This window comes from Octodon degus, unplaced genomic scaffold, assembly GCF_000260255.1.
Source record: "Octodon degus isolate 3935 unplaced genomic scaffold, OctDeg1.0 scaffold00115, whole genome shotgun sequence".
NCBI lineage: Eukaryota > Metazoa > Chordata > Mammalia > Rodentia > Octodontidae > Octodon > Octodon degus.
The window spans coordinates 2,672,049-2,696,381 of NW_004524691.1; the positions used below are offsets into that span (position 1 = coordinate 2,672,049).

General features: G+C 43.1%; 1 protein-coding gene across 3 annotated transcripts in view; it reads left to right on the forward strand.

The window, feature by feature from the left end:
- Kcnab1 (potassium voltage-gated channel subfamily A member regulatory beta subunit 1) overlaps nt 1-24,333 on the forward strand; it is a 539,706-nt gene that overhangs the window by 440,254 nt on the left and 75,119 nt on the right. For all 3 annotated transcript variants that reach the window (XM_004639823.2, XM_004639824.2, XM_004639825.2), the window contains exons 3-7: nt 10,040-10,077; nt 15,845-15,924; nt 18,156-18,200; nt 22,052-22,096; nt 23,972-24,015. In XM_004639823.2, the coding sequence (XP_004639880.1) occupies nt 10,040-10,077; nt 15,845-15,924; nt 18,156-18,200; nt 22,052-22,096; nt 23,972-24,015 (252 nt within the window). The remainder of the gene's footprint in view (nt 1-10,039; nt 10,078-15,844; nt 15,925-18,155; nt 18,201-22,051; nt 22,097-23,971; nt 24,016-24,333) is intronic.

Consider the following 24,333-nt stretch of genomic DNA (forward strand, 5'->3'; position numbering starts at 1 on the left):
CATGGTGATGCATATGGAGTTAGCGTCCATTTTCCCCGTTATATCATCCCAGTGTTCTTGAAGTTTCACTTTCTCTCACATACTACCTCCTACAACAAGCTCCATTGTCTCTGGTTCAAAATCTATCCAAAATGCTCCCACTCTCACCATCCATCCTGGGATCAAACCAGCACTGTACCTCACTCGCACTGTGACAGCCCCTTAACCAGTGCTCTACTCCAATCTTGATATCAGGGTGGCACCAAGGAGTCATCTTTGAAAGAAAGGTGAAGCTTCAGGCTACCCTGTGCTGGCAGGACCTACCGGTCCCAGGCCAGGCACAGTGTGGGTGAGACCCTCTTCTACCCCCTTGGGACCCCCCATCACCACTCCGCAGCACCCCTGCCACCCCACCTACCAAGTGAGAATTTCTGCCGCTTTCTAGGAACCCCCAGATCCAGCCCTAGCCCAGGCCGGGTGAGTGTGTGGGAGAGCTTCCGGCTACCCTGCGCCAGCAGGACCTGCAGGTCCAAGCCCAGGCATAGCGTGGATGAGACCCTCTTCCACCCCATTGGGACCCCACACACACACACACCACTCCACAACACCCCCTCCACCCCACCCACTCAGTGAGAATTTCTGCTGTGTTCTGGGGACCCTCAGATCCAGCCCTAGCCCAGGCCCCCTGAGTGTGTGGGAGAGCTTCCTTTCCCCGCTACTCTACCTTGTCCCCTCCAGACTCAGCTAAGGCCTGGCATAGAGGCCTGGGGTGAAACCCTGTAGCTGCAATCCCTGCAGAGAGAGTAGGAGACCAAGCCACCCAGCTAGTCCAGGAGCAGAACATCTTGCCAGAGGGGCACAACAGGATCTACTCCCAAGGGCAGCAGCAGGAAGGAGCTGAGCACAGCAGCCAGACCCAAGCCAGGCACAGCTGGATAAATTCAAACTTTGTAGATCTGCACCTGAACTTCAGTACGTGCTAAGGTTATAACTGCACCAAAGATCTACAACAAAGGTCAGAAGACAGTGCTACACAAAATGACAATGAGAAGGAGCAAAATGCAATCTCAGACCCCAAACCCACCCATAACAAGTGCAGAGGACACTAACACAGAACAAATTGGGAACCACACAGCTGAAAGCAATGAATCAACAACTTCTGAAATAAAGAAGCAACTGCAGAAACATATAGAGGAACTCAGATTGGAAATGAAAAAAGAAATCCCTGAATTAATAGCATCTGCACTAAAGAATCAAATGCAGAAACATATGGAGGAAACCCGACGCCCACCCAGAACAAGTGCAGAGGACACTAGCTCAGCTCAAATGTATGAATTAGTAGTGTCAATAGTAAATAAGCAACAGCAGAAAGTTACAGAGGAACTCAGAGCGGAATTCTTTTCTGAAATAAAAAAAGAATTCTCGGAACTCATAGCATCTGAAGTGAAGAATCAACTACAGAATCATAGGGAGGAAACCCAATCTGAAGAAAACACTGCAGTAAAAGAATTAATAACTGCTTCTAAAGAAGACATTGATAAAAAAAAAAATAGAGGAGATTAGAAAAATGACAGATTCCTTGAATGAGCAATACAGGAAAGAAATAGATCGCATGAAGCAGAGTCAAAGAGATATAGAGGAACTTAAAAATCTCAATCATGAGCTTGCAAAACTGTTTGAGTCAAAGTGAAGACAGAGTTTCAGATCTTGAAAACAATGGTATAGCTAGTGGAAAGGTAAGAAAGGATCTCTTAAAAGAAAGACGAAGAGCTAAGGGTGTGGCGCTGTGGTGGGGCACATGCTCACTGTGTCTAAGGCCCAGGGTTTGACCCAATGTTACCAAAAAATTAATTAATAAAAATAAAAGAATATCAAATTGTCTGACTCCTATTTCAAACTCCTCAGTGACCTGTCAAAGGGCCTCCTTGTGGCCAGCAGGACCACCACACAACCCACTGCCCCTGACCCCTCAGACCTCTCTTCTCTGGCCGCACTGACTTCCTCACTGTCCTTACACAGCTAAGCAAGCCACCTTGCTGCCAGCCTCCTGCGACAGTCTTCCTCCAGAAAACTGAACGGGGATCTCCTTCTCTTTCTTTAGTTCTTTTCTCAAAAGCCACTGTCTTAGTGAATCTTGTCTGGTCACACTATCTAACATTTCAATACCCACCCCTGATGTTTCGTATATACTCTGTCCCTGCTTTACAAAAATGACTCTCTTCAATGCTCACCGACCAACACTGTCTTTTATATTTTATTTACTTATGAAAATAGCATATATAAACATGATATGGGTAATTTATTTTTCATATTAATTTATCTTTCCCATAAATCTGCTTCACGAAGGGAGAAATAATTACCAGTTTTGCTCACTGTTGTATTCTGATAATTAAGTACAATGCCTGATACATGACTCAATAAATACTCAGATGAAGGTGTGAAAGAATGTTAACTGTTTCATAATAAATGTTATAATTAAGGCCGAGGAAATAGCACAGTGGCATAGGTGCCTGCCTGGCAAGTGCAGGGTCCTGAGTTCAATCCACTACTTGGATTGTGGACCTGGTTCTCTGGTACCACAAAAAAAAAAAATCAATCAATAAATGTTATAATTATGTTTATGTAGTTTCATCATAGCATTAAAAACGTATTATTTTTTATTTTTGTATTTAAGACAGGGTCTGCAGGGTCTTTCTAGACAGATCAGACTCATAGCGATCCTCCTGTTTTGAGCCTCCCAAGCACTGGGACTACAAGCTAGTGCCACCATGCCCAGTCTCATTTGCCGTCTCAGCACGCACTGGAGGTGGGGCTGGCACAGCATGTCAGAGATTGATTGAAACTCTGTCCCTGTGCCTGCCTAAGCAGGTGCTTTAGGCCACTGAGCTATTTGGCCAGTCCTTAAAAACGTATTCAAACTGTAAGCAATATGAAAAAGGAAATCATCTAACCTACACTCTTAAAATGATTCAAATAAAAGCCAAGAGACTTACAAAATAATTGATCAGTATTCTTAAAGTGTCAAAGTCATCCCCCTACAAGATAAGGAAAAACTAAGGAACTATCATCTGATAGGAGAAAATTCAGAAGAAATACAGCTAAATACACTGCTAGCTCTTGTATGAGATCTAGAACAGAAAAACAGTGCCATTAAGAAAAGGGCTGTAGTTTAGTTACTAGTGCTACAGTGATGTTAATTTTTTGATTTTCATAACTGAGATGGTGATGTACAATGTTAACATTATTCCATCTAAAAGTACGACCGCCTCTCCATCCTCAAAACAAGATGATAGTTTAAGCTACAGGCGCGCTACTTGAGTGAGTGATGGTTATGGTGTGTGCCTGGACATCCTCCCAAGCTTCCTTCAGTCACGGGATGGGGCTTTGTGGAGCCGGCTGAATCTAGAGTCTGTGACTGGTTCTTCTTCTAATGCTGAGATTGGGGATGTGAGTGCCACACCCACCCTAGGATGCATAGAGAATATGAGAGAGAGCCACAGGCTTTCTCCCATTCCTCTCTTGCTGCTTTTGCTGTCATCCACAACCTCGAGGGGATGCCCCTCTGCCACACCGCCTGGTCTTGGAGCCAGCCAATTATGAACTGAAATCTCTACAATCTGTGAGCTAAATAAACCTTTCTCCTTTAACCTTAAGAAGGCAAAAGTAACTAGAACAGCAAGCAAGAAGCAATTACCCTTTTAGCCACCAAAAGATAGCTAAGTAACTAACATAGTGTGAGAAGGAGTATGTGTGTAGTAGGCAGTTTTATTTTCTTCTATTTTTATGTTTTATCAATTATTTTTCTATGCTGTGGTATGTATACTCTACCAGACAACCAAGAGAATTTTAAAGCACATATTTTTTAGTAACTGAAGGAATTTAATGAGAAAACACAATAATAGTTTGTCTTAGTTACTTCTCTCATTGCTGAGACAAAATGCCCAGCACCCAAAGTTAAAGGAGGAAAGTTTCTTTAGCTCACAGTCTGTAGGAATTTCAGTTCATCATCAGTTCCACCCTCCCAGGTAGGGTGATGGCAGACAGGAACCACAGAGGACAAGCAGTTCATGGCAGACAGAAGAGAGCAAAGCCACAAGGGACAGCCACAGCTCTTTCTATACTTCACATGTTATTCCGGCTACATAGGGCAGGTAGCCCTCACACCCTTACACTGAGGGCCCTTGATCCGAGTCAACTCCAGCACTGCACCACAAGTCAGCTCCAGCATCCACACTGCACCCAGCCACCTCTGAAAAAGCTCCACTGCATGAGGCTTCGGTGGGGCCTCTAAACACAAGCTGCAACACAGTTCAACAGTTCTCTTTATTCTCTCTTCTTGTCAAAGCTTAAAGACAAGTGTCAGTGCAGTGCAATTATCTTCTAGGTAACATCCCACTAATTTAACATTTCATGGTGGAAAAAATCAAACACCATTGTTGTCTCAGGAAGTAACGTTCCTGTTAGAGGCAAAAAAATGATTTAGACAAATATGAAAAAGATTTTGAGAATCATATTAACTAGTAAACCGCATTAGCTCTTCTGGAGGAGAGTGTGGGAGAAAAATAAAAACATGGAATCAGACCCCCACCTGCCCTCCTCCAGTCCAGAGGCTGCTGCTCCATCTGTAAGAGCAAGAGGAAGTGGTAGCTCTTTGCAAGTGGGGACTGTGCAGGAGTTGGAGGTCGTCTGCCTACGCGGTGCACATCCAAATCCTCACTGGATGTTGGGCCAGTGACGACCTTCCCTGGCTTGAACTTGGGGTCATGGCTCAGGGGGTACCCATAGTTAGAAACATGTGGATCAATCAGAAGAACCAAAAATTATTGATGAACATTATTTTCTCTAAGTTGAACCATGTTTGTTAAGAGTAAGTTATTCCAATATTTTAAAGATAGAGATATTAAAAAGGAAATTCAATTTAACCAACATTTACTAGCTGTCTGCTGTAAACCCCCTTCTACTGAACAGTGTGTAGACACAAAGATAAGAAAATGAAATATCAGCCTGCAGTAAAGATAGAAAGCCAATAAACTAGTAACTGTAAAACAAATTAATAGCAAATGTCTAAAGGCCAGAGAAGTAGCCCACAGCCCACTTGAAAGTTGAATTTAAGCAATTCAGATTTTCAGGAATGGAAACACTTGATTTTTTTCTTAGACTATGATGCAGGTATGTAACTGTATTGCCTTTTCTTTACTATAACAAAAATCCTGATACAGTCTACTTAAGAAGAAACGGATGCTTATTCAGCTTACATCCTTGGAGGGTCAAACTCAAGATTTGATGGTGAGGTGGGGGTCCTGGGGGAATACAGTTTTGGCCTCTGATGAGGGCAGCAGACAGTGGTGCATCATGGAGGGGAACACAGGTAGGAGTGTGAAAGTGATCACACCTCAAACCCGGAGCAGAGAGAACAGAAGCCAACCTCGGTCCCCTTGCAAAAATAGTCTCGTGAGAATGACCAAAGGTCATTCCATTCTCACCGAAGCACAACCCCACGCCTCCAGTGACCTAAGAGCCTCTTGCTAAGCCCATATGTTAAAAGTCCCATCACCTCCCAAGGCAACAAATTTCCAATACATGAGTCTTTGGCACCACAAAAACCAATGAAGTAACTTAAGATAAAACACAAGTGTATGATACTCACAAAGCATATTAATAGTGTTTACTGACACAAAGCAAAAAAGATTTAATTAGTACTATATTTTTCTTTCATAATTCAGTCCTGCATTGCTCTAGCACCTTCTGTGCCAAAATGTGGCTCTGTATTTTCCCCTGTGATGAACAGAGTACAGTCTTAAATATCTAAGCCAGAGAAGCAACCCACAGCTCGTTTGAAAGTTAAATTTAAGCACTTCAGATTAAGGTGGGTTCTTTTTAGAGTTATTTTGAAATAATGCTGTTCCTAAACATAGATTCTTCTCATGGTGGGACATGCCTGTAATCCCAGCACTAAGGAGGCTGAGGCGGGAGGATCGCCATGAGTTCAATGCCAGTGTGGGCGACATAGTGAGCTCAAGGCCAGCCTGAACTACAGAGCAGGACCTTGTCTCAAAACAAACAAACAAGGGCATTTCCCAAAATAGATGAAACCATTCTAAATAGTTCTTACGTGTAGAATGACCTCTTTCAAGGTGTGCCTACAATCCTTGGTTTCAGTGTTCATCCTTTTTAGTCTTCAATAGCGTTTTGTACTAGTCTCATAATCTCAAATCATAGGCCTACATTCGTACTGTCAAAAATTAATTATGAAAGGTAAACTAAATTGTGCTAGGTTCTTTTCATGAGGTCTGAAACAGAAAACTTTTTTAGAACCCAGTTTTCAACAGCACAATTTTGGAGAATGAATCTCAGGCTATCGTTTTCATTTTTAGAAACTGATTATAATGTAGGAAAGTGGACCAGATTATTCCTTAGCAAATGAATTCCCCAATGTCTCAGTTTTGTCAGCACTAAGAGAAGCAAATGAAATGTTGGTGCAAGTACAAATGGTCTGACTTGTGATTTTTCAACTTTCGGTTTTTTACCTTTTTTTTTTTTTTTTTACCATGGGTTGAACCCACAGCCTCTCACTCTCCAGGCAGGTGCTTATGCTACCGAGCTATCTCCCCAGCCCACTGGTTTCTCACCTTTTTCATGGTGCAATTGTATTTTAGTCTCTCTCTCTCTCTGTCCCTCTGTGTATGTGTGTATGCATGCACTATTTGAGGGAGGATTTTTGCTTATTTTTATGTTTTGGGGTTTAGGTTGTTTACAGTGATAAATTATGATATTTGTTACATAAAGTACATTTTATTTATAATGTTTGCAATTTATCTATTTTTTAATGTTTTCAATTTATGATGACTTTATCAGAACATAGCCCCTTTGCTCAGAGGCACTTGTACTTGAAATGTCTCTGTGGAAAGTGCACAAAAGTTAGAGATAAATTGAAAAGTCAGCACAAAGCTCCAGATGTAGGCCCATCTTCACTGCTAAGTGGATATAGGACTACTCTCTTTGATGCAGTTAAAAATAAAATCTCTTCAGCAACTACAAGTAAGTCAGCATATGCATTAAGTAAACACTGACCTGATTTCACCTCAAGACTCAGAAAAATAGCTAATTTGTGGTATTAATTACTGAGTCTGCGCCCTGTCTCATTTTAGCTCTTGACCCCCAAGTAACTCCTATTGAATGAGAAAGTTAAGGAACCTGGGTGTAGTACCGCTTCTGGTCTATGGCTTGACTGGCCCAAAAGCAACCCCATCCATCCTGAGAGCCCCATCTACCATGAACACTTAGACACTGTGACCAGTATATTCTACTTCTAAGTGGCCTGCGACCTTCTCTATCACAAGAAGGAAGCCACTTCCCTGATGTTTTGCCTTTCATGGGCATCTCGTACAAAAGTTCTGTAACCCCCGTGAGAATTCTCACTGTAGCACATGTAAATACAGTTAACAGGCTACACTAGAAAATGGCACTGGTAATTTAACTTGTCCTGAATATCCTTGATTGTATTTTTACCATGCTGAGCTATAAAGTGGCCAGTTATCCTAATGTCTCCAAATGACTGCTTATGATCTGGACACATAATTTTGGCAGCATTCAGAAGAGATTCTTTCTTAAATGTGCTGTCTGTAAAAAGGTTTTGACGCCCAGGCAATTTTTTTCACTTAATAGAGAGCTGCATTTTGTAGCCTCTCATTTATTTTATTATTCAAAAACAAATGCTGTCATTTCTTCAGTCCATTATGTTTTTCTTTTTTTTATTTATTTATTTATTTTTAATTTTATTTATTTATTTGTGTGACCAGCACAGCCCACCAGGGGGCGGGGCTGGCTGGCATGTGGTGCTGGGGGATTGAACCGTGGTCTCTGTGCTTTGCTGAGCTTGTTCCAAGTAGGTGCTCTAGACCACTGAGCCATCTCTCCAGCCCCCATTATGTTTTTCAATACTTACCTTTTGTGTATACTAGTCATAGCTGGTTTCATAGTGGTGCCTGAAGATATAATTTCTCTATAAAAATATTCTTTGTTTGCATAATCTTCCCATCCACCGAAAAGAATGCACAATCCTATATTTTCCTTAAATTACTAGATTATGTTGTTTACAAAATGTATAAGTTCATTTTCCTTTTAATTTTATAAAAAGAAAATCCCACTAAACAAGCAGTAGTAAATAAAAACTGCTGTCTGACTTCAATGTTGTGAACACAGCAGGTGGTGGGGGACACAGCCCTACAAAGCAGACTGCTCTTTGGGGTGAGGGCACGCCGACCTGCGTGGACTCTGACTGTTTGAAGAGATCTGAAAATTTTAAGAAAGAGCTCCTCAGTATTTCAATGTTAGTAATACATTCAAAGAATTAAAATACTAAGTGGGTCAACTCCAACCTAGTCAAGCAGAACAAGCCTTGCAACCAAAGGGTAAGCAGTTGGCTACTCATTTGCAGCCTCTAGGGATATAGCACATAACAGCAAAATAACTTTTACCCTTCTCTAAGAACTAAGAGGAAAGTATCATTCATCAGCATACTGCAGAGAAGTGTGAAACCTAGTGTGGTCTGTAACGAGATGGTCTAACAGTGGGGGTGGGGCTGTCAGTGGACAGGATAACTGTCTCGAAACCAGGAATACTGGGGGAAGCCTTGGTATTTCAAGCTTGGGTTAATGTCAAATTTCTCATTGGATGTGTGGGTAATAAAACTGCTTTTTAAGTTAGTCAAAAGGATTAGAGAAACATCTCTCAGCATGCTAGCTGGCATTTGGGAGGTGTTCTATAGTAGGACCTACAACTATTATGAATTGCACAATCTAAGCTGACAACAGCTGTTTCTACTTCTGTCCCCTCTCTCCTAATGCCCTAAGCCCAGCCCATGGCCACATTCAACTTTTCTACCTCCTCGCCTTGCCCGAGCTCCTGCCTCTCCCGCAGCTGTCTGTCCCTTCCTTCTTCCATCCTGTCATTCTTGTGAGAAGCAATTACCTTCCCGCTCCTCTAGGAGGCTTCCAAGTGCTTTCCCTGCAGCCTGTATGTTTTCTTTCTTTCTTTTTATTTTATTTTATTTATTTATTTATTGGCAGTACCAAGGATTGAACTCAGGACCTTGCCCTTGCCAGGCAGGCATTTATGCCACTGAGCTATCTCCCCAGCCATTCCCTCCAGCCTTGGCAGGTGCTCTCCCACCACTGCCTCATGGGAGCTGTATCCAGAGGCTTGGGGAGATGTGAGCTCCTGGCTGCTCATGAAGCTGTGCCAGTCACCTTACAGTCCCTGGCACATATGCAGGGCTTGGGTATGGCATGCGATGGGGCTTACACAAAGGGACAAAGAGGGAGTGAGCAAGAGGGCTGAATGCAAGTGGGGTGGCCCATGTTCAGTATCTGCTTCCCTCTCACTTCACATGGCCAGCTGTGTTTGGCTGCTGGCTTTGACTCTGGCCTCTGTCTTCCCATTCTTCACTCCCACTATTACCTCCTCTCCTGCCCCTACACAGTGGACATTTCTATTCTGGAAGAGCAGATCCTATCGGAGCATGTGTGTCACACTTTGCATCTTCTAAGTGGAGACTAGAAGGCCATTACCTTTAGAAAGGTAGTGGGGAAACCAGATCAGAGCCCCCACTGGAGGCAAAACCAGGGAAGTCATAAGGCAAGGTCAAGCTTGCTTTGACCACACACCCACACTTGCTCTGCTTTCAGAACAAGTGGCTTTCCAGCTAAGGGAGGCACGAATGGGTGTGTGGCCAAGGCAGGCCTGGGGGCACCACCTTCCTCTACGCTAGTGGTCACAGTCTGCTCACACAGAAGGAAGACTTTGTTTAGAACAGGGGTGCATGTGTGTATATGGTGGCTTCAAGTGAAGAACAGGAGCCCCCTTCTCCAGCAGGAAGCAGACCCTCCTGAAAGTCTCAAGACAGACCAAGCCACACTCCACACATACCCTGAGCAGGGTCACTTGGTGACATGTCTGCACACCTATGGGGTTCCCTGATGTAAGAAGGAATTTAGTCTTATTATATACAATGTTTGAATAATAATTATGAAATAATGTTCAAATATTTATTGTTTTCCAGGAACATGGGTGACATTTGGAGGTCAAATTTCAGATGAGGTGAGTTACTTTTGCTTTCTACTGTGCTGGTGAAAGAAAGTGTCAAAAGAACAGTAAAAATACTCGTCCTGGGACCCTGACACTGCACAGGGACAATGTTTCAATCACTGAGTATAGTTAAGATTGACTCCTCAATTATGCTCAATTCTATCTTGCTTCCTGCATTCTTCACATTTAGACTATTAATAGCTCTTGAGATTGTCAGTCTATTTTATGTGCAGATTCAACCATTGGATACTAAAACAGTTTGGAATTAGTCACTTTATGAAAAGATTTTATTGCTGCTTTATGATGTTGTATTATTTCTTTTATTTCCAATGTGTTTACTTATTTGTAATCTAGTTTTAGCACAGATGGCCCCTCTGAGAGAGGCTCTCAGTCTCGGGCGCAGTTGGTCACCCTGATCTGGGCAGGTTGTTCCATCTCCTCTGAGCTTCAATCTCCCCTATGTGACATGGATAACATTCCTGAGCTTGCCATACATGTCAGATATTCATGCAGCCCTTCCAGTAAGAGGCAGCAAACACTCCATGAGTGACAGGTGCAGCCATTATCTTTACTACAAAATATCTTTTTAAAATTAATTTTATTGAGAAACAAAGAGCAATGAGACAGTTGCAAAACCAATTAGTGGGACAGTTTCAATAGTTAGTACATTGCATATTGTTGTCTTCATAGTGGTTATTCATAGTACAAGATGCAGACATGATTTCCTGTCCAAACACTATTAGTACAAATATTTATTTTCATTGAATTAAGAAAAAGTAGCTGTATATCTATCCTAACTGTTACCTTTAGATCATTATTTACATGTTCAAAACAGTGCTTTAAATAGATGCAACTTCTGTTTATCAATAAAATTAAAGAATGTGTGTGCATACGCAGGAGAGTTGGGATAGTCTCACAGTTAGCTTCTTTTCATTCCTGGAGAAGAGTGCTTTGTGCTAATATTTGTTAGATAAGATATCATGACTGTCTATTACTCTTCTCTTACCACCTGACACCCAAAATTAAGGAAGGAAAGGTCGATCTAGCTCACAGTTACTGGAGTTTTCAATCTATACTCAGCTGGCTCCAAGGCAGAGCAGCACATGGCAGAAGGCAACAGCTCATGGTAGCAGAAAACAACAAAATAGCAACAGCAAAAGCAAGGAGTGGCAGCAACAAGGGCAATAGAAAGCAAGTCTGTCTCCCTTGTTACATTCAGGCATCCACCCCATACTGGGTGCAGCACTCACACTCAGAATCCTAGCACAGGATCATGAATTAATCACAAACTCCAGAAGTCCACCCCATAGCTGCATGATGCTTTGGTGGGACATCTAGATACAAACCATAACAATGCCTATATCTTAATCAAAGATTAACTAGTACAAAGATAGATGTAATCTATCAACTATTGTAACTGTCCCATTAATCTATTTTGTAAACTCGGGTTTCATTGTTTGCGTATCTTTTTTCTCTTTAAAATTAAAAAGGGAAGGGCCAGCCAAATAGCTCAGCAGATTAAAGTGTCTGCAAGCAGGTGCAGGGACCAGGGGTTTTGATCCCAGGCCTGCAGTGCTGGCCCTACCCCTGGGGGCAGGCTGAGACAGCAATTGAGACTGGGTGTGGTGGCATGCACCTGTAATCCCAGTCCTTCGGAGGCTGTAAACAGGCAGATCACTATGAGTCCAATCTAGTAGTGAGACCCTGAACACCCTATAGGCCCTTCTGTAAAAAATACAAAGAAAAAAAATTAAAAAGGGAAAAGGATACTTTAACCAATGCCTTCAAGGAATTTTCTCATTGCCATAAATGAGATAAGCAGGCACTGAGCGGCCAGGAATTCCCCTGAAGACAATGTTCTTGAGTCTCGCCATCCTTCCTTGCCTGACTGCAAGGCTATTACCAGGGGTACCAGGGGTAGAGTATCTAAGTGGATCCTCAGCAGGATCCAGTCTACCTCTGCCACTACTCAGCTTGATTTACCGACATTTCCTTTTATGAACAGCTGTCACAACATTAAATGTTTCTGCTCAACAGGATCTGGTCAAAATTAATGAGATTTTGCCTTAAAATGTTCAGTTCACTGTCCCAGCATAGATGCCACAAAGACAATGATATAGCAGCATCATTCCCAGGGAGGTTCTTGGACAATGGAATTTTCACCCATAGTTCCCAAAGTTGCAAGTATAATTTTCAGGGGAGATGTCTTAAGTGAACACATTGAATTGTCCAAATGTGTATTCCCACTGCTGGAGCATAGATCACTGTGTAGAGAGCCCAGATCTCAAGGGCGTTCCCGGGAGCAGACTCTGAGCTAGAAGTTAGCATGCATACTATTACTAGGAAATGTTTTCAGGATTGACACGGCAGGGAATGAAATCAGACCAGGCAGAATAAGAAGGTGGCTATGATGTATCTCATCAAAGACCTTGGCCAGCCCCATGGGGAGCTCCAGGATTGAGATGATCCTACAGTGCTGTCCCAAGGCAAGGAAAGAGGACTGGATCTTTATGCTCCTGTATTGACCAGTCATTGGTAGACACTGACTTACAGGCAGGCCTGATCTCGTACAAGATGGCTATAGACAGGTACAGCTAGAGGGCTGTCCAGCAAAGGCCAAAGGCCATTTGATGGCTTCCTTCCCAGTGGCAGAGGTCTGAGTCCTTCCTCCTGAAGGAGGCACTGCTCAGCTCTGTCACTGACATCAGATAGGGATGTGTGGAGGACACACAGAGGCAAATCCACAGGACGCAGAGCAAAGGCCACAGGTTTAAGTCAGACACCAAATAGACATCAAATAGGGAAGGAAGTCTAAAGTTAATCCACTGTTTCCAGTACATAGATAAGTCACCACTGCCTGATACAGCACCTGGAGAGGAAAGGGCAAAATTAGCTTCCCTTTGGGAACAGAGGGCCCAAAGGCCCGTGTCCCCAGGTTTTGTTCTTCCCTTCACGGAGTCTGCTTTCTTCTGCATGAGCCCAGCCTCCCCAGATCGGGGCACAGGGTGATCTCTGAATGAATGCTTTAGAAATGCCCATTTGCAGCGGAGCACAGTAACATCCTCAGCACGCATGCATCCCTCAGACGCACGGCACTCAGACAGCTAGCAGTCCCCGCAGAGTGCAGCGGCCACCTTCCCTGGGCTACAGGAAGGAGGGAGGCAGCACAGCTCAACCCAGGCTCACCAGCAGTTGAGTTGCTTAAGTTCAGTTACTGACAGTTGGGTTAAAGTGTAAGCCAGTAGCAACAAATTCATTTCCTCAGATTTTCCTCTTTCTCTCCAGCTACAAGCAGCTCAACATAAAGCAGGTGCATGTAGGTTACACTAGGATGACCAACCACATTATAGTATTCTATTATCAACAGTCTCCAGCCAGAGATTATAGCTCAGTGGCAGAAGCACTTGCCTGGCAAGCACAAGGTCCTGAGTTCGATCCCGAGTACCAAATAGTAACACAGTCTCAGGAGGTGATGATGTCCCTGTCCCTGCAAGAATTTAGCTGTACATTGAATTACTGAATTACAGCTGTACATTGAATAATTCCTTGGCAGGGATATCACCAAACTAAGTAACTCTGTAGGTGATTGTACTTAATCACAAAACCCAGATAGATTTTGCTCATATGAATAATAATTTCTTAAAAGTAATGATGAGTGTATATCAGAATCTGAAACACTTAATTTCTAGGGTTTTGTTTCATATTCCTTTCATCTTTCAGGTAACTACAGCAATTTTAATTGAAGGTAACAATATACTCTACCTCAAGCAGCTTAACCAATAAGAGAAAAAATATTTTGACTTTTCAGCTAGACATATAGAATAGAGTGGGTTTCAGTGCCCCTGTTCTAGTGCCTGGCCATTCTTTCACCCCTGTGCTCCTTTGCTTCCTCTTGGGGCAGGAAGAATGGAAGATCTCCAAGAATTCCAGGCCTCAATTAGAATAGCAACTCCAGAGGAGTGTGACTTCCAGAAACTCAGTAAGAAGAACAAGACAAAGGAAATCCATACATTCACTGGCCACGTGTGTCAGGAGCCCCTCCCTGGACGCCTGGCCGTTAGGCCCACCAGGCTCACCTAGAGGAAGTGAGACCAGACTCCCCCGAGGCCTCTGGGTTCACTGAGGGAAGGACAGCATTTTCCCATGTTTCAGATGAAGAAACTGAAATATTGAAGTCAAATGATCTACCCAAGTTTATACTAAAGGGCCACCCAAGGCCTAAAGCCAGTCTTCAGACTTAGTTCAGTGCTCTTCTCTTTTCATCATTCCTTATTCAGATCCTACAGTTGGGAAGTTGCTCCACCATCAGTGAGTCCAACTGTCCCACCAGAATTCTCCACCTTAAATTTCTCTCTAGATAAGATTTATTGAGTACATTCCTCAGTAATAGTCCACCAATACGTCGGGGCACTGCAGAAGGATACTATACAATGCGAGCACAATCATTTTTAAAGATAGGACAGTCATAACAGGAAAAAGCTGCGTTTGTCTTAAATTATAACCTCTAGTTGAATAAATGTTGTAATAGTAGCAAATTAAAAGCAATAATAGTGTGCGTGTTTGCTACAGTTATTCTAAAGGATCTGCACTGATCCTATTTTGCTAGCCTAACAAATTTCCTTTTTATTATTCTTAGAGTGTACAACTTAGAATTAAAACAGAAAAAATTACAAGTGATGCAGATTTTCACTTAACAAAGTAATATGAATGTCACGGTATTTGTTGTAATACATTGTGTTGTCTTCCAACCAGTTATTCATATTACCAGATATACACATGCAAAATTGGAAGAAGAAAGAAAAAAAGGAAGAAATGAATCCGAAATTAAGGAGAGAAAAAGTAGAAACTGAGAAAAGGAGACGAAACAAATTAAAGCATGAACTGCTTCTTGATGAGCCAGTTTCTAAAATAATGTAAAAATGGTTTGTCTTTGAAATGCCGTTGAAGCAGGTTTAGCCCACCATCAAAAACACAAGGAGAAATCGATTTTAATTATTTGTGAGGTGTGTGATTTTTTGAATGACTAATAAATCAGCCAGCAGCAAAATGAAAAAAGAAAAACTCAGCCCTATTCCACTGCGGTTTCCTGCTGTTTCTCTAACGCTGTCCCTCAAGCCCTGGTTTCTAGCTATGGGCCCATCTTCTGCCACACCCACCACGAGTGTGGCGCAGCACAGAGGACAGGCAGAGGAGCTCTGAAGCCAGCTTGCAGGCTGGGCAATGAGGACCTGGTCCCTCAGCTGGTGAGTCCAGGCACTTGGGCCTTCTCCTCTGTGTTGAGTCACTTACTGATGGTGCCTGGGATTTGGCTGAGCTATGGTGGGCCGTAACCTTATAATAGTCATTCATCTCTCTGACAGTCTGCTAAACTTGGAGCAAAAAAATCACAGGGTTCATGTCATCCAGCTGCCAAAACCTATTGGCTTAGGGAAAGAAGTTGAGGCAGAGTCAATAGGGACACAAATGACTCTCTTTGTTAGAGAGATTAGGCACCAGCAGAAGGTTGCCAAACAAGACTTTCCTAGCAGAGTGGGAAATGGCCTGCCTTGCTCTAAGGGCAGACTTAATCTTAGCCACAAGGGGAGGTCGCTGCCCACCCTGACTGCGTGCATTGATCTCACATGCTCAAAGCTTCATTATCCTCTTTTCTCTACAACTGAGAAAAGCACGGCGGGCTCAGTGAGATCTCAGTACCCTTCCAGAATGGTAAAGGACTTAAAGTGCTTCTCAGGGTTGGAAACCGTGTGGCGTTTCTGCTCACCTCTGCGTCCCCTTGCAGGTTGCTGAACGGCTGATGACCATTGCCTATGAGAGCGGCGTTAACCTCTTTGACACTGCCGAGGTCTATGCAGCTGGGAAGTAAGTTAGCACATGTTTGTGTCTCTCCAGTGGCATCTGTGAGACCAAGTCTGCCCCAGATATTTCTGAGACATTGGTGGGAAGGGACTAATGCTCCAGCCTTTGCCTGTGGCCCTGCTCTTCTCCACCCTTTTAGCTTCTCTAGCATTAAGAAAGTTGATCACAACTGGTCCCCTCGGTCCACTCACTCATCTCTGTTTGAAAAGTGCACCAGAGGGAGTGAGAACCAGTAAGCAACTGTCATCTATAGAAGAGGCAGAGGTAACTGGTGTCAGTGTGGGAGTAGCAAAGATCAATCAATGTCAGTTGAATGTATGAACAGGAAAATGAATAAGCAATGTTCAAGATGGTTCTTCAGAAGTTACCCCCATTGTTTCCTAACTATGCCTTGGAGTTGCTCAAGCCCCAGTGGAGCCGGGACACTCTCCCTGCAGGCAAACAGGGACTGCTCTTCCTGTTTGCCCACCCACTCCTACGTTAGCATTCCAGGCAGATCAGATATAAGTGGGATTTCCCAGAGACTTTGAGAAATGAATAGATTCTATAAAAAAGCTATTTGAGAGCCCATTCTAAGGACAAAGGTGTCAGGGAGGCCTCACCCATTCTAAATGAGGAGGCTCATCCTGTTGACCCTCCCCTGGGACCAGAGTGCAGGTTTGGGGCTCAAGGACAGGCCATGGAGAATCCAAGCCTAAAGGTGATGTGACCTCCATGACATCCGGCACATTTGAGGATACATACGGGCCCCTGGCATCCTGGCATGAACACACATATATGCCTCCCATAACCAGACACCCATTAGCTGAGAGCTGTTTCAGGAGCTCTGCAGGTCCCTGAAGACTGTGGAACATGATCACCTACAGTAATTCTTTTCCTGCAGAGGAGAATTACAATCAAACAGTGGACCTGCCAAATCTGGCTCCTGGTCCAGGGGTCTAAGTTCAGTTTTCTTGTGTGGTTTCCTCCTTTCCAAGGTCAGGCTGAAGCTTAAGAGCCATCAAGGAGGCTCAAAGCTTACATCTCTGTTGTTCTCTATTGACTATAAGAGAAAAAGTAGAAGTTATAAAACCTCACTCTTTCTGCCCCCTGCTCATTCCCACTGTTTTATTCCTTGTCAAAATGAGCAAGGGTAGACAAAGAGAGGAAGGACAGCAAGTCTGCTACAGTTCTGTTTGGCTCCTACTGTCAGGCATAATCATTCTGATTAGTTACTATCACTGCATAACTGAGATTGGGTGACATGCAAGGTTGCAAATGATAATGGTCAAAAAGACAAACAGGAAGAAATAAAAAGAACACCAGTAACATTCCGTGCCTGTGCACTTGGGGTGTACTTCATAGCTAATCTGCATCGTGATTTATTGTAAGCTATTCTGTCTAACAAAGACAGAACTTTCAGTTATGACAAGAAACAATGAGAGATGACTCCCATCTTTAGCACACTAGTGGGCAAAGAGCTAGCTTCCCTGACCCACCCATTTACAAGCCTCTGAGAGCCAAGCTGCTTCCCACAGTGGGAGTCTCACTGGGAGGGACAGAGAGAGTGTAGTTTTCTCAGTCTTAGGTCCCAGGTTGCTAAAGTGCACAGAGGTAGGAAAGTGTAACAATAGTATAGCTCTCCACCACCCTGCCTTAGGGCCAGAAAGGACATTTTCTTATATCTCTTTGTAAAGTATCTTGCTCCTATGACAAGGTTGGTTACTAGATCCCAGGACATCCTCATGTGGATCACTGCATCTTCAATCCTGGCCTTGGGGACATCTGAACTGTCACAAAGATTCTTTGTGTATCATCAAGGTCATCCAGAGGTCAATACTTTCTGTCTACATGTGATGAGGTTTCCTTGTCTTCCCTGGTCAGGAATGAAGTGTTCTGCAGCAGAAGGAAACCTGGACTGCTATCCAATGGCACCATGTGGGACATTTATATACGGGATCAGTGGTCCAAAAATACCAAACTGCCAAATGACTCTGTGGTTTCTTAGGATCAGGCCTTCAGGCGGTCTCCTGCCAGCATGTCAGGACTTGGCAGGTGCTTCTGGAATACTCCGGAGCAGGATTCTGCAGGCACAAGCAGAAAGAGTGAGCGGAAACTGCTACCAGCAGAGAGCAGCTTCTATTTTCGGGATACGTAGGCACTGAGAGTTCAGACTAGGATGGCTCTGCAGTTCGGGTTCACTCTTGCTCTCCCAGGATACTGCTCCCTAATGTGGCATCTGCTTTTTCTTCCAGGGCTGAGGTGATTCTGGGGAGTATCATCAAGAAGAAAGGCTGGAGGTACTGTAGTCCCCATAATTGTTTATTTGCTTCTTAAAAGACTTATTATTTTGTGCCAGAAAAGGCAAAATAAAATCATATGATAGCTAACCAAAAAGCTGTCAAGAAATGAAATCTCAGTAAAGAAAGAATTTACAATGGTTTGAAAATAAATGCCAGTGAGTTCATTACATGTGCTTCAAAAATTATTGATCAGTCATTGATCACAATGAATTGTTGCGAGGTTGAGCAAGAAAACATTCCCAAAGAAAGATGGAATGTTCATGAGATATTTGTGCATTAAAGAAAGTGACATTTTCATGGCTTTTACTACCATTTGTCGTAATTTGGTGAAGAAAGCAAGCTGCAGGGAGATGGTTATCACTATACACAAATTGATGTTCACCATTCCTTTTATAAGCAACTGTGGATGCAAAGAAATGATGAAGAGAAAAGCCCTCGGAATAAATACCTGCAAGCCTTCTCGTCTGAATACCATCAACTAACATCTGTCCTGTGTATCCAGAAAAGTGCCTCATCTGCTATCTTGGAGAGGTTCCCCTGAGAAATGCAAGGAATATGCTTGCCAGACTACCTCGCCATTTGCTATAGCCAAAGCAAGAGTCAGTGGCCTCTTGTGAGGGTGGGGGGCAGAACCCCGACATTTTACAGTGGGCATTAGTCACAGTGGCCACTTCTTATGAGCACAGGATGAGACAGAGCCTACTGCACAGGACTGGGACTTCTCCACTCTAGAATGTTTGCAGTGGCCAAATAAATAAGTTAAGAAAACTATGTTAGAAAGGTTTGCACACATGCATATATGGATTTTTAATTTAGCCTAAGAAACATGGACATTCTCAAAGGGCACAACTCAGTACTGCTGGTATTATACCTTTACATGTTTCATTTAAACTCCCTCTCGGAGGAGAAACTAGAAGGGTGAAAACAAAGCCCCTGCATATTTAGGGCTACTTCTTTCTTGCTCTGAGACAAATGTTGGGTAGGCATGGAGGGCCTGATGGAAGCCGAAAGTGATACGCTTTTTGAAATATGAACAAAGAAAATTCAGTGACCTACTTCTTCCTTTCTATTCCTTAACCCCAAGAGAGCATTAAGAGAAAACCATATTCAACATTTAATACAGAAAAATATTCAGTCCCTACCCAATTCTCCTTACCCAAGTCACCGTGCCACTCGGGCTGTAGGTCTGTCCACCCGGTCTGCGCAGGGGTTGCATCAGTGTGTGAGGGCTGTGCACCCCACCACCCTGAACCAGGTGACTTAAAACAATAGTTTATTTTTGCACAGTTTTAGAGGCCAGGAGTCCCAAACCAAGATACAGGCAGAGCCGTCCTCCCTCTGAGAGGCTCCATCAAGTCCTTCCTTGCCTCTCCCTCGCCTCTGGTGGTAGCTGGCAGTCTCTAGCCGCTCCTTGGCTTGCAGTCACAGCACCTCACCCTCTGCCTCCTTCCTGCTCCCCACTGCACCCCATGTGTCTTCCCTTCAGAACGTTGGTCATATTGGCTCTGGGGCCCACTCTCCTCCAGTATGATCTCACATTAACTGAGTAAGTTACATTCACATGACCTTATTTCCAAATTAGCTCAATTCTTAGATACTGAGTGCTTGTGCTTCTTAGAAGGAAGCACAGTCCAACCTTGAACAAGCCCACTAATGCTGCAGTGAGGCCTACAGGAAGAAGCAAGCTAGCAGAGTCCACCTGAGGAAGAAGCAGAAGCATCTACTCCTGTGTACAGTGGCTTTTCCCCCCTCAGCTCCCAGAGAACATTTAATCATCACTCTGCAGAAGTCCGGAACCTATTACACACACCTTTTGTGGAAGAGATTAACACACACATTTCACAGGCTGCCTTTTAGTCTTGCAAATAGACTCGAGCTACCACCATAGTACTGATGGTAGTAGCCCCCAGACAGCCACTGAAAAGATAAACTATGCCAATCTAGCACTGAGCCTGCTGTTCTGAGTACCACACAAGGGCTCCCTATCCCGGTGCTGCCACTTGACAGCTGGCTTATCTAAAGCAAGTTACTTTACTTTTCTGACCCGCAGTCTCCTTACCTAGAAATGCATACCATAACTGTTCACAAAGTGTCATTCTAACAAAGCGAGATGAGCCATTCACAGTTCACTGAAGACCACGCTATGTCACTGTGTAACCCTCACATTACTGTTCCCGACCCACTCTAAGGAGATGCTCTTAAAACCCCCGTGAGAGTCAGGGATAATTCACCAGGCTGCTAGCTATCTTTCCTGCTAGGTGGGTGTAAATGTTAATGTGCACACTCATAGGCCAAACACTTTGCAGAAAGCCTAACTTTGGAGAAATAAGAGGTGGGGGGGGGGCAGGATATGACTCTTCAGCAGCCTCAACTGCTCTGAATAATTGAAAGGGCTGCATCTGTTTTTAATAATATTCCATCTAGTTTTTTACTGAAGGTGGAAACTTTGCACCAGGCTATCTGGTTCCCGTGAGGCAGACTGCTACAATAACATGTATTGAGAGGTGATGGATTAGCCTGGCAGCTACACCAGCCCTCATGAGGTGCGTGACCTCCAGGGGCACATATCATGCGCTTTCCATTATCATGATTCAAATTATTTTAACTGAAGTTACAGGAATTAACCTCAATGGGATAAGGTGGCTGACATCTTCAACAAACTTCTCCTGTTACACCCAAGTTGTCAGAGCTGTAGTTGACATTCCCCATTGCTTATTGTTAATCATGCTAGGCATTTATAACTGGGCATCTTGAGGTATCAACTCCTCAGCTGATGAAATTATAAATGTTTTATTTTTAAATAATTTGGTCTTAACCTTTGAAGCTCAAATGATTTTTCTCTAGACCAGTTCAATTGAATTATATACCTAGAGAAACTAAAGTGCACCGAGCTCTGCCTCCCAATTAAATTACATGCCTGTGGCTCTCAAGACATATTTTTCATGTCATGGTCAGAACACTACAATTATATTTCTTACCCTTGGGTGTGCTTTTTAGAAGGTAACAGATTTGTTGACAGTATTTTCACACTTCATTTTCTTTCAAGTAAAATAGCAGAACCATGAGTTAAACATTTTATAACTATTTTCCTAAAATGACATTTCTATTTAAAAGGACACTCAGAGAAAATATTTATCAGCTCTCACATTTTGCCTCACCATTCCTAGCTCTAAGTGGTCAGCTCCTGCCTATGCCTGTGGTAGCTGGAGAGGAAAATATCTGGGAGCAACTAGGGCCTGTGGTCATTGGCAGAGTGGACTTCCTCCCAGGACAGGCTCACAGGCAATTTACACGATGCCAGATGCTAAATAAGGGCTAATTAGCAGCTGCTTGTTTGAGCTGCTGAAGTAATTCACCCTGTCAAGCTTTTGCTTATATTTTCCTGAACATTTCTGACCCTGCAGGCGAAACTACACTCACCTGCCCTTTGCATCCCCACTCAGGGCTTGTTGCCACTGCTTCTCCCCTCCAGCAGCTGCAGGCAGAGATGTTTCCCTTCCTCCCTCTCTCTAGGATCTGATTTTAAGTTAATGTTCACTGTTTACATTTCAGTGATGTGAATCACAAACTTATCCCTCTGCTCTTTACAATGTGAGGTATAGAGGCTGGCGAGATAGCTCAGCGGTCTAAAGCACTGCTTAGGCAAGCTGAGGCAAGCACATGGACTGCAGTTCGATGCCCGGCACCATATGCTGCACCAGCTCTGCCCCCAGGGCAGGCTGAGCTGGCCACTAAAATAAAATAATATATGATGTATAATAAATTCTTTCTGGTGCTATAATGATAACATCATTCAGCTCAATAAACCTGCAACGTGTTTACTAATTCTGTGTTTGTCTGACTCCCAGGAGATCCAGCCTTGTGATAACAACTAAGCTCTACTGGGGTGGAAAGTAAGTTAAATACCTTTCATTTTTCTCTACTGATTAAGAAATAACTAGTAAGTCATGCTTTTATCCATAGCAACTACTTTACATCTAACTTATACTATAACTAATGGGCTTAGAGAGATGGGTTTTTCCTCTTATGCTAAAACAATAGCAGTTAGCTCAGGATTCAATTTTTAACAAGACACTCTCAAAGAAGTCTGAGTGTGGCTACTTGTTACTATGTGATTTGTGTAGATTTCTCATATATCAGTGTCATACTTAGAATGATTTCCAAACTACCACTTCAAATTTCAGGAAAAGAAAATAAGCACAAAGCATCCCAGAAGGAAAACTACTCTAATCTGCCAAACCTCTGAGCCTTTTTCAGGATGCAAAGATAAAAATATCTTGTCTGGCTCCATTAAGTCTCTGATCATTTCTGCAAAGGGCTCTGAAAGTGCTGATCAAAAGGACTATCTCACTGGAGAATAACAGAAAGCTCTCCCTGTATCACTCACTTTCGGGCCAATGAAGGAGAGGCCCTCTCTCTGCTGTAAGATGCAGAACAAATTTCGCAGGATAAGTTGGCCCCTGATGGCCCACCTCCTAGTGTTTGAGCTGGTATTCGCATTATTCAGCATGTAGCAGACGGCTGCCCTTTTTGACAAACATGTCAGAAAACTGCAAGTTATTCCGTATGCCAGAGCAGCAGCTGGCACTATGCTTCACATAGAAATCCCAAAGAATGCTGTGGTCTTTGAAAAAACTGGAAATAAATAAGCATTTTTACTTACATACATGTAACTGACAGGGAATAGTATTTAAAAAAAGAAGCAGAGGCCTATTTTTAGAAGCCTTCTAATATCAATGTATATGTACACACACTTATGTTTTATAGTTTTTATTGAGGCTGTTTGTGATAATTATGAAGACAGAAAGATAGAATTTAGTGTTTTATTCCTAAAATAAGAGAAAAAAGGTAAATAAGGTAAAAAAAAAAAAAAGGCGGCATGGCACCTATAAGAAATACGGGATTTCCCTGAGCGTCCCGGACTTGCGGTGGCAGTACACAGCACTTCTGTAATGAGGCACAGAAACATGCTCACAGCACACAAATAAACAGGAAACAGGCTTGCTGCAGGTGGAGCCCCATGCCAGGCTACCTAACATGCTTATGAAAGATACACAATACGGACGTACTCACAAAGGTGCTGGTAAACTGCTATATTTTAAATAGAGCTGCCAAACATATTGATGCTGAAAAAGCATTTCATCTATACTTTAAAATTCAACCATTGCATGCCTTATGTCTTTCTAATTGTTCAGAGTTTGAGAAATTCCAGGGAGGACAAAAGTACCTCTAACTAAAGGTGTCTTCTTAAGGTAGTAATTTAAGAAAAACTTGATCCATCACATTTTAGGGGGAAATATTGCTAAATTTCTGTAGAAGTCAAAGGCACTTTCAAATTTGTTTCCTTTCACAGATAAATTAATGATTTCACCAGTCTCCCATCTTAAACTCACAAACTTGTGTAAGATTATTTTTCTTCCTTAGACTAGGTAGAAACAAAGTGACATGGGTGAAGGGTGTGCCGAAGTATTTACAGAGAGGGTGCATGTGGGTGAGTAATTGACCTGAACAAGACCTGAGGGACACAAATAGCGTGGTGACCATCATGCTTAGTTCGCCTCCTGGAGTCTCTAAAAAAAGAGGATTGCGCAGTAGGTTGCCACCCGCCTTTGCCTGTTCTCCTCAGCACCCAGTGGCATGGAACTTGCCAACAAGAGGCTATTACATGAGCAACTCAGACTAAGTAAGAACGAATATTATTCTGCAATTGGAGACAGACTTAAAAAGTACACATCCACTCAAAGTCATCTATCTCTTTTTCTTTGTAGAGCTGAAACAGAAAGAGGGTTGTCAAGAAAGCATATTATTGAAGGTGGGTACTGCTGCTTTTATCTTATTTTCATTTTTGGACTCCTGGGTATCAATTACATAGTAGGTCCAAAGCACATTGAAAGTGGAAAAAATTCTAAATGAAAATAACCATGATCAAGCATGATTCTTCCTCAGGTTAAGTGTGGAGAACACAAAGAAACAGGGAGAATGGGACCACACAAGGGAAAGTCAGCAGCCTAAACACTTCTCAGGTACAGCTGCTGCTATTGAAATTAAGTGCTCCCATGGGGCTTCCCACCCCCAGCACTGGGGACTGAACCCAGAGCCTCCACCCTCGGCTGCATTTCCAGCCCTTTCC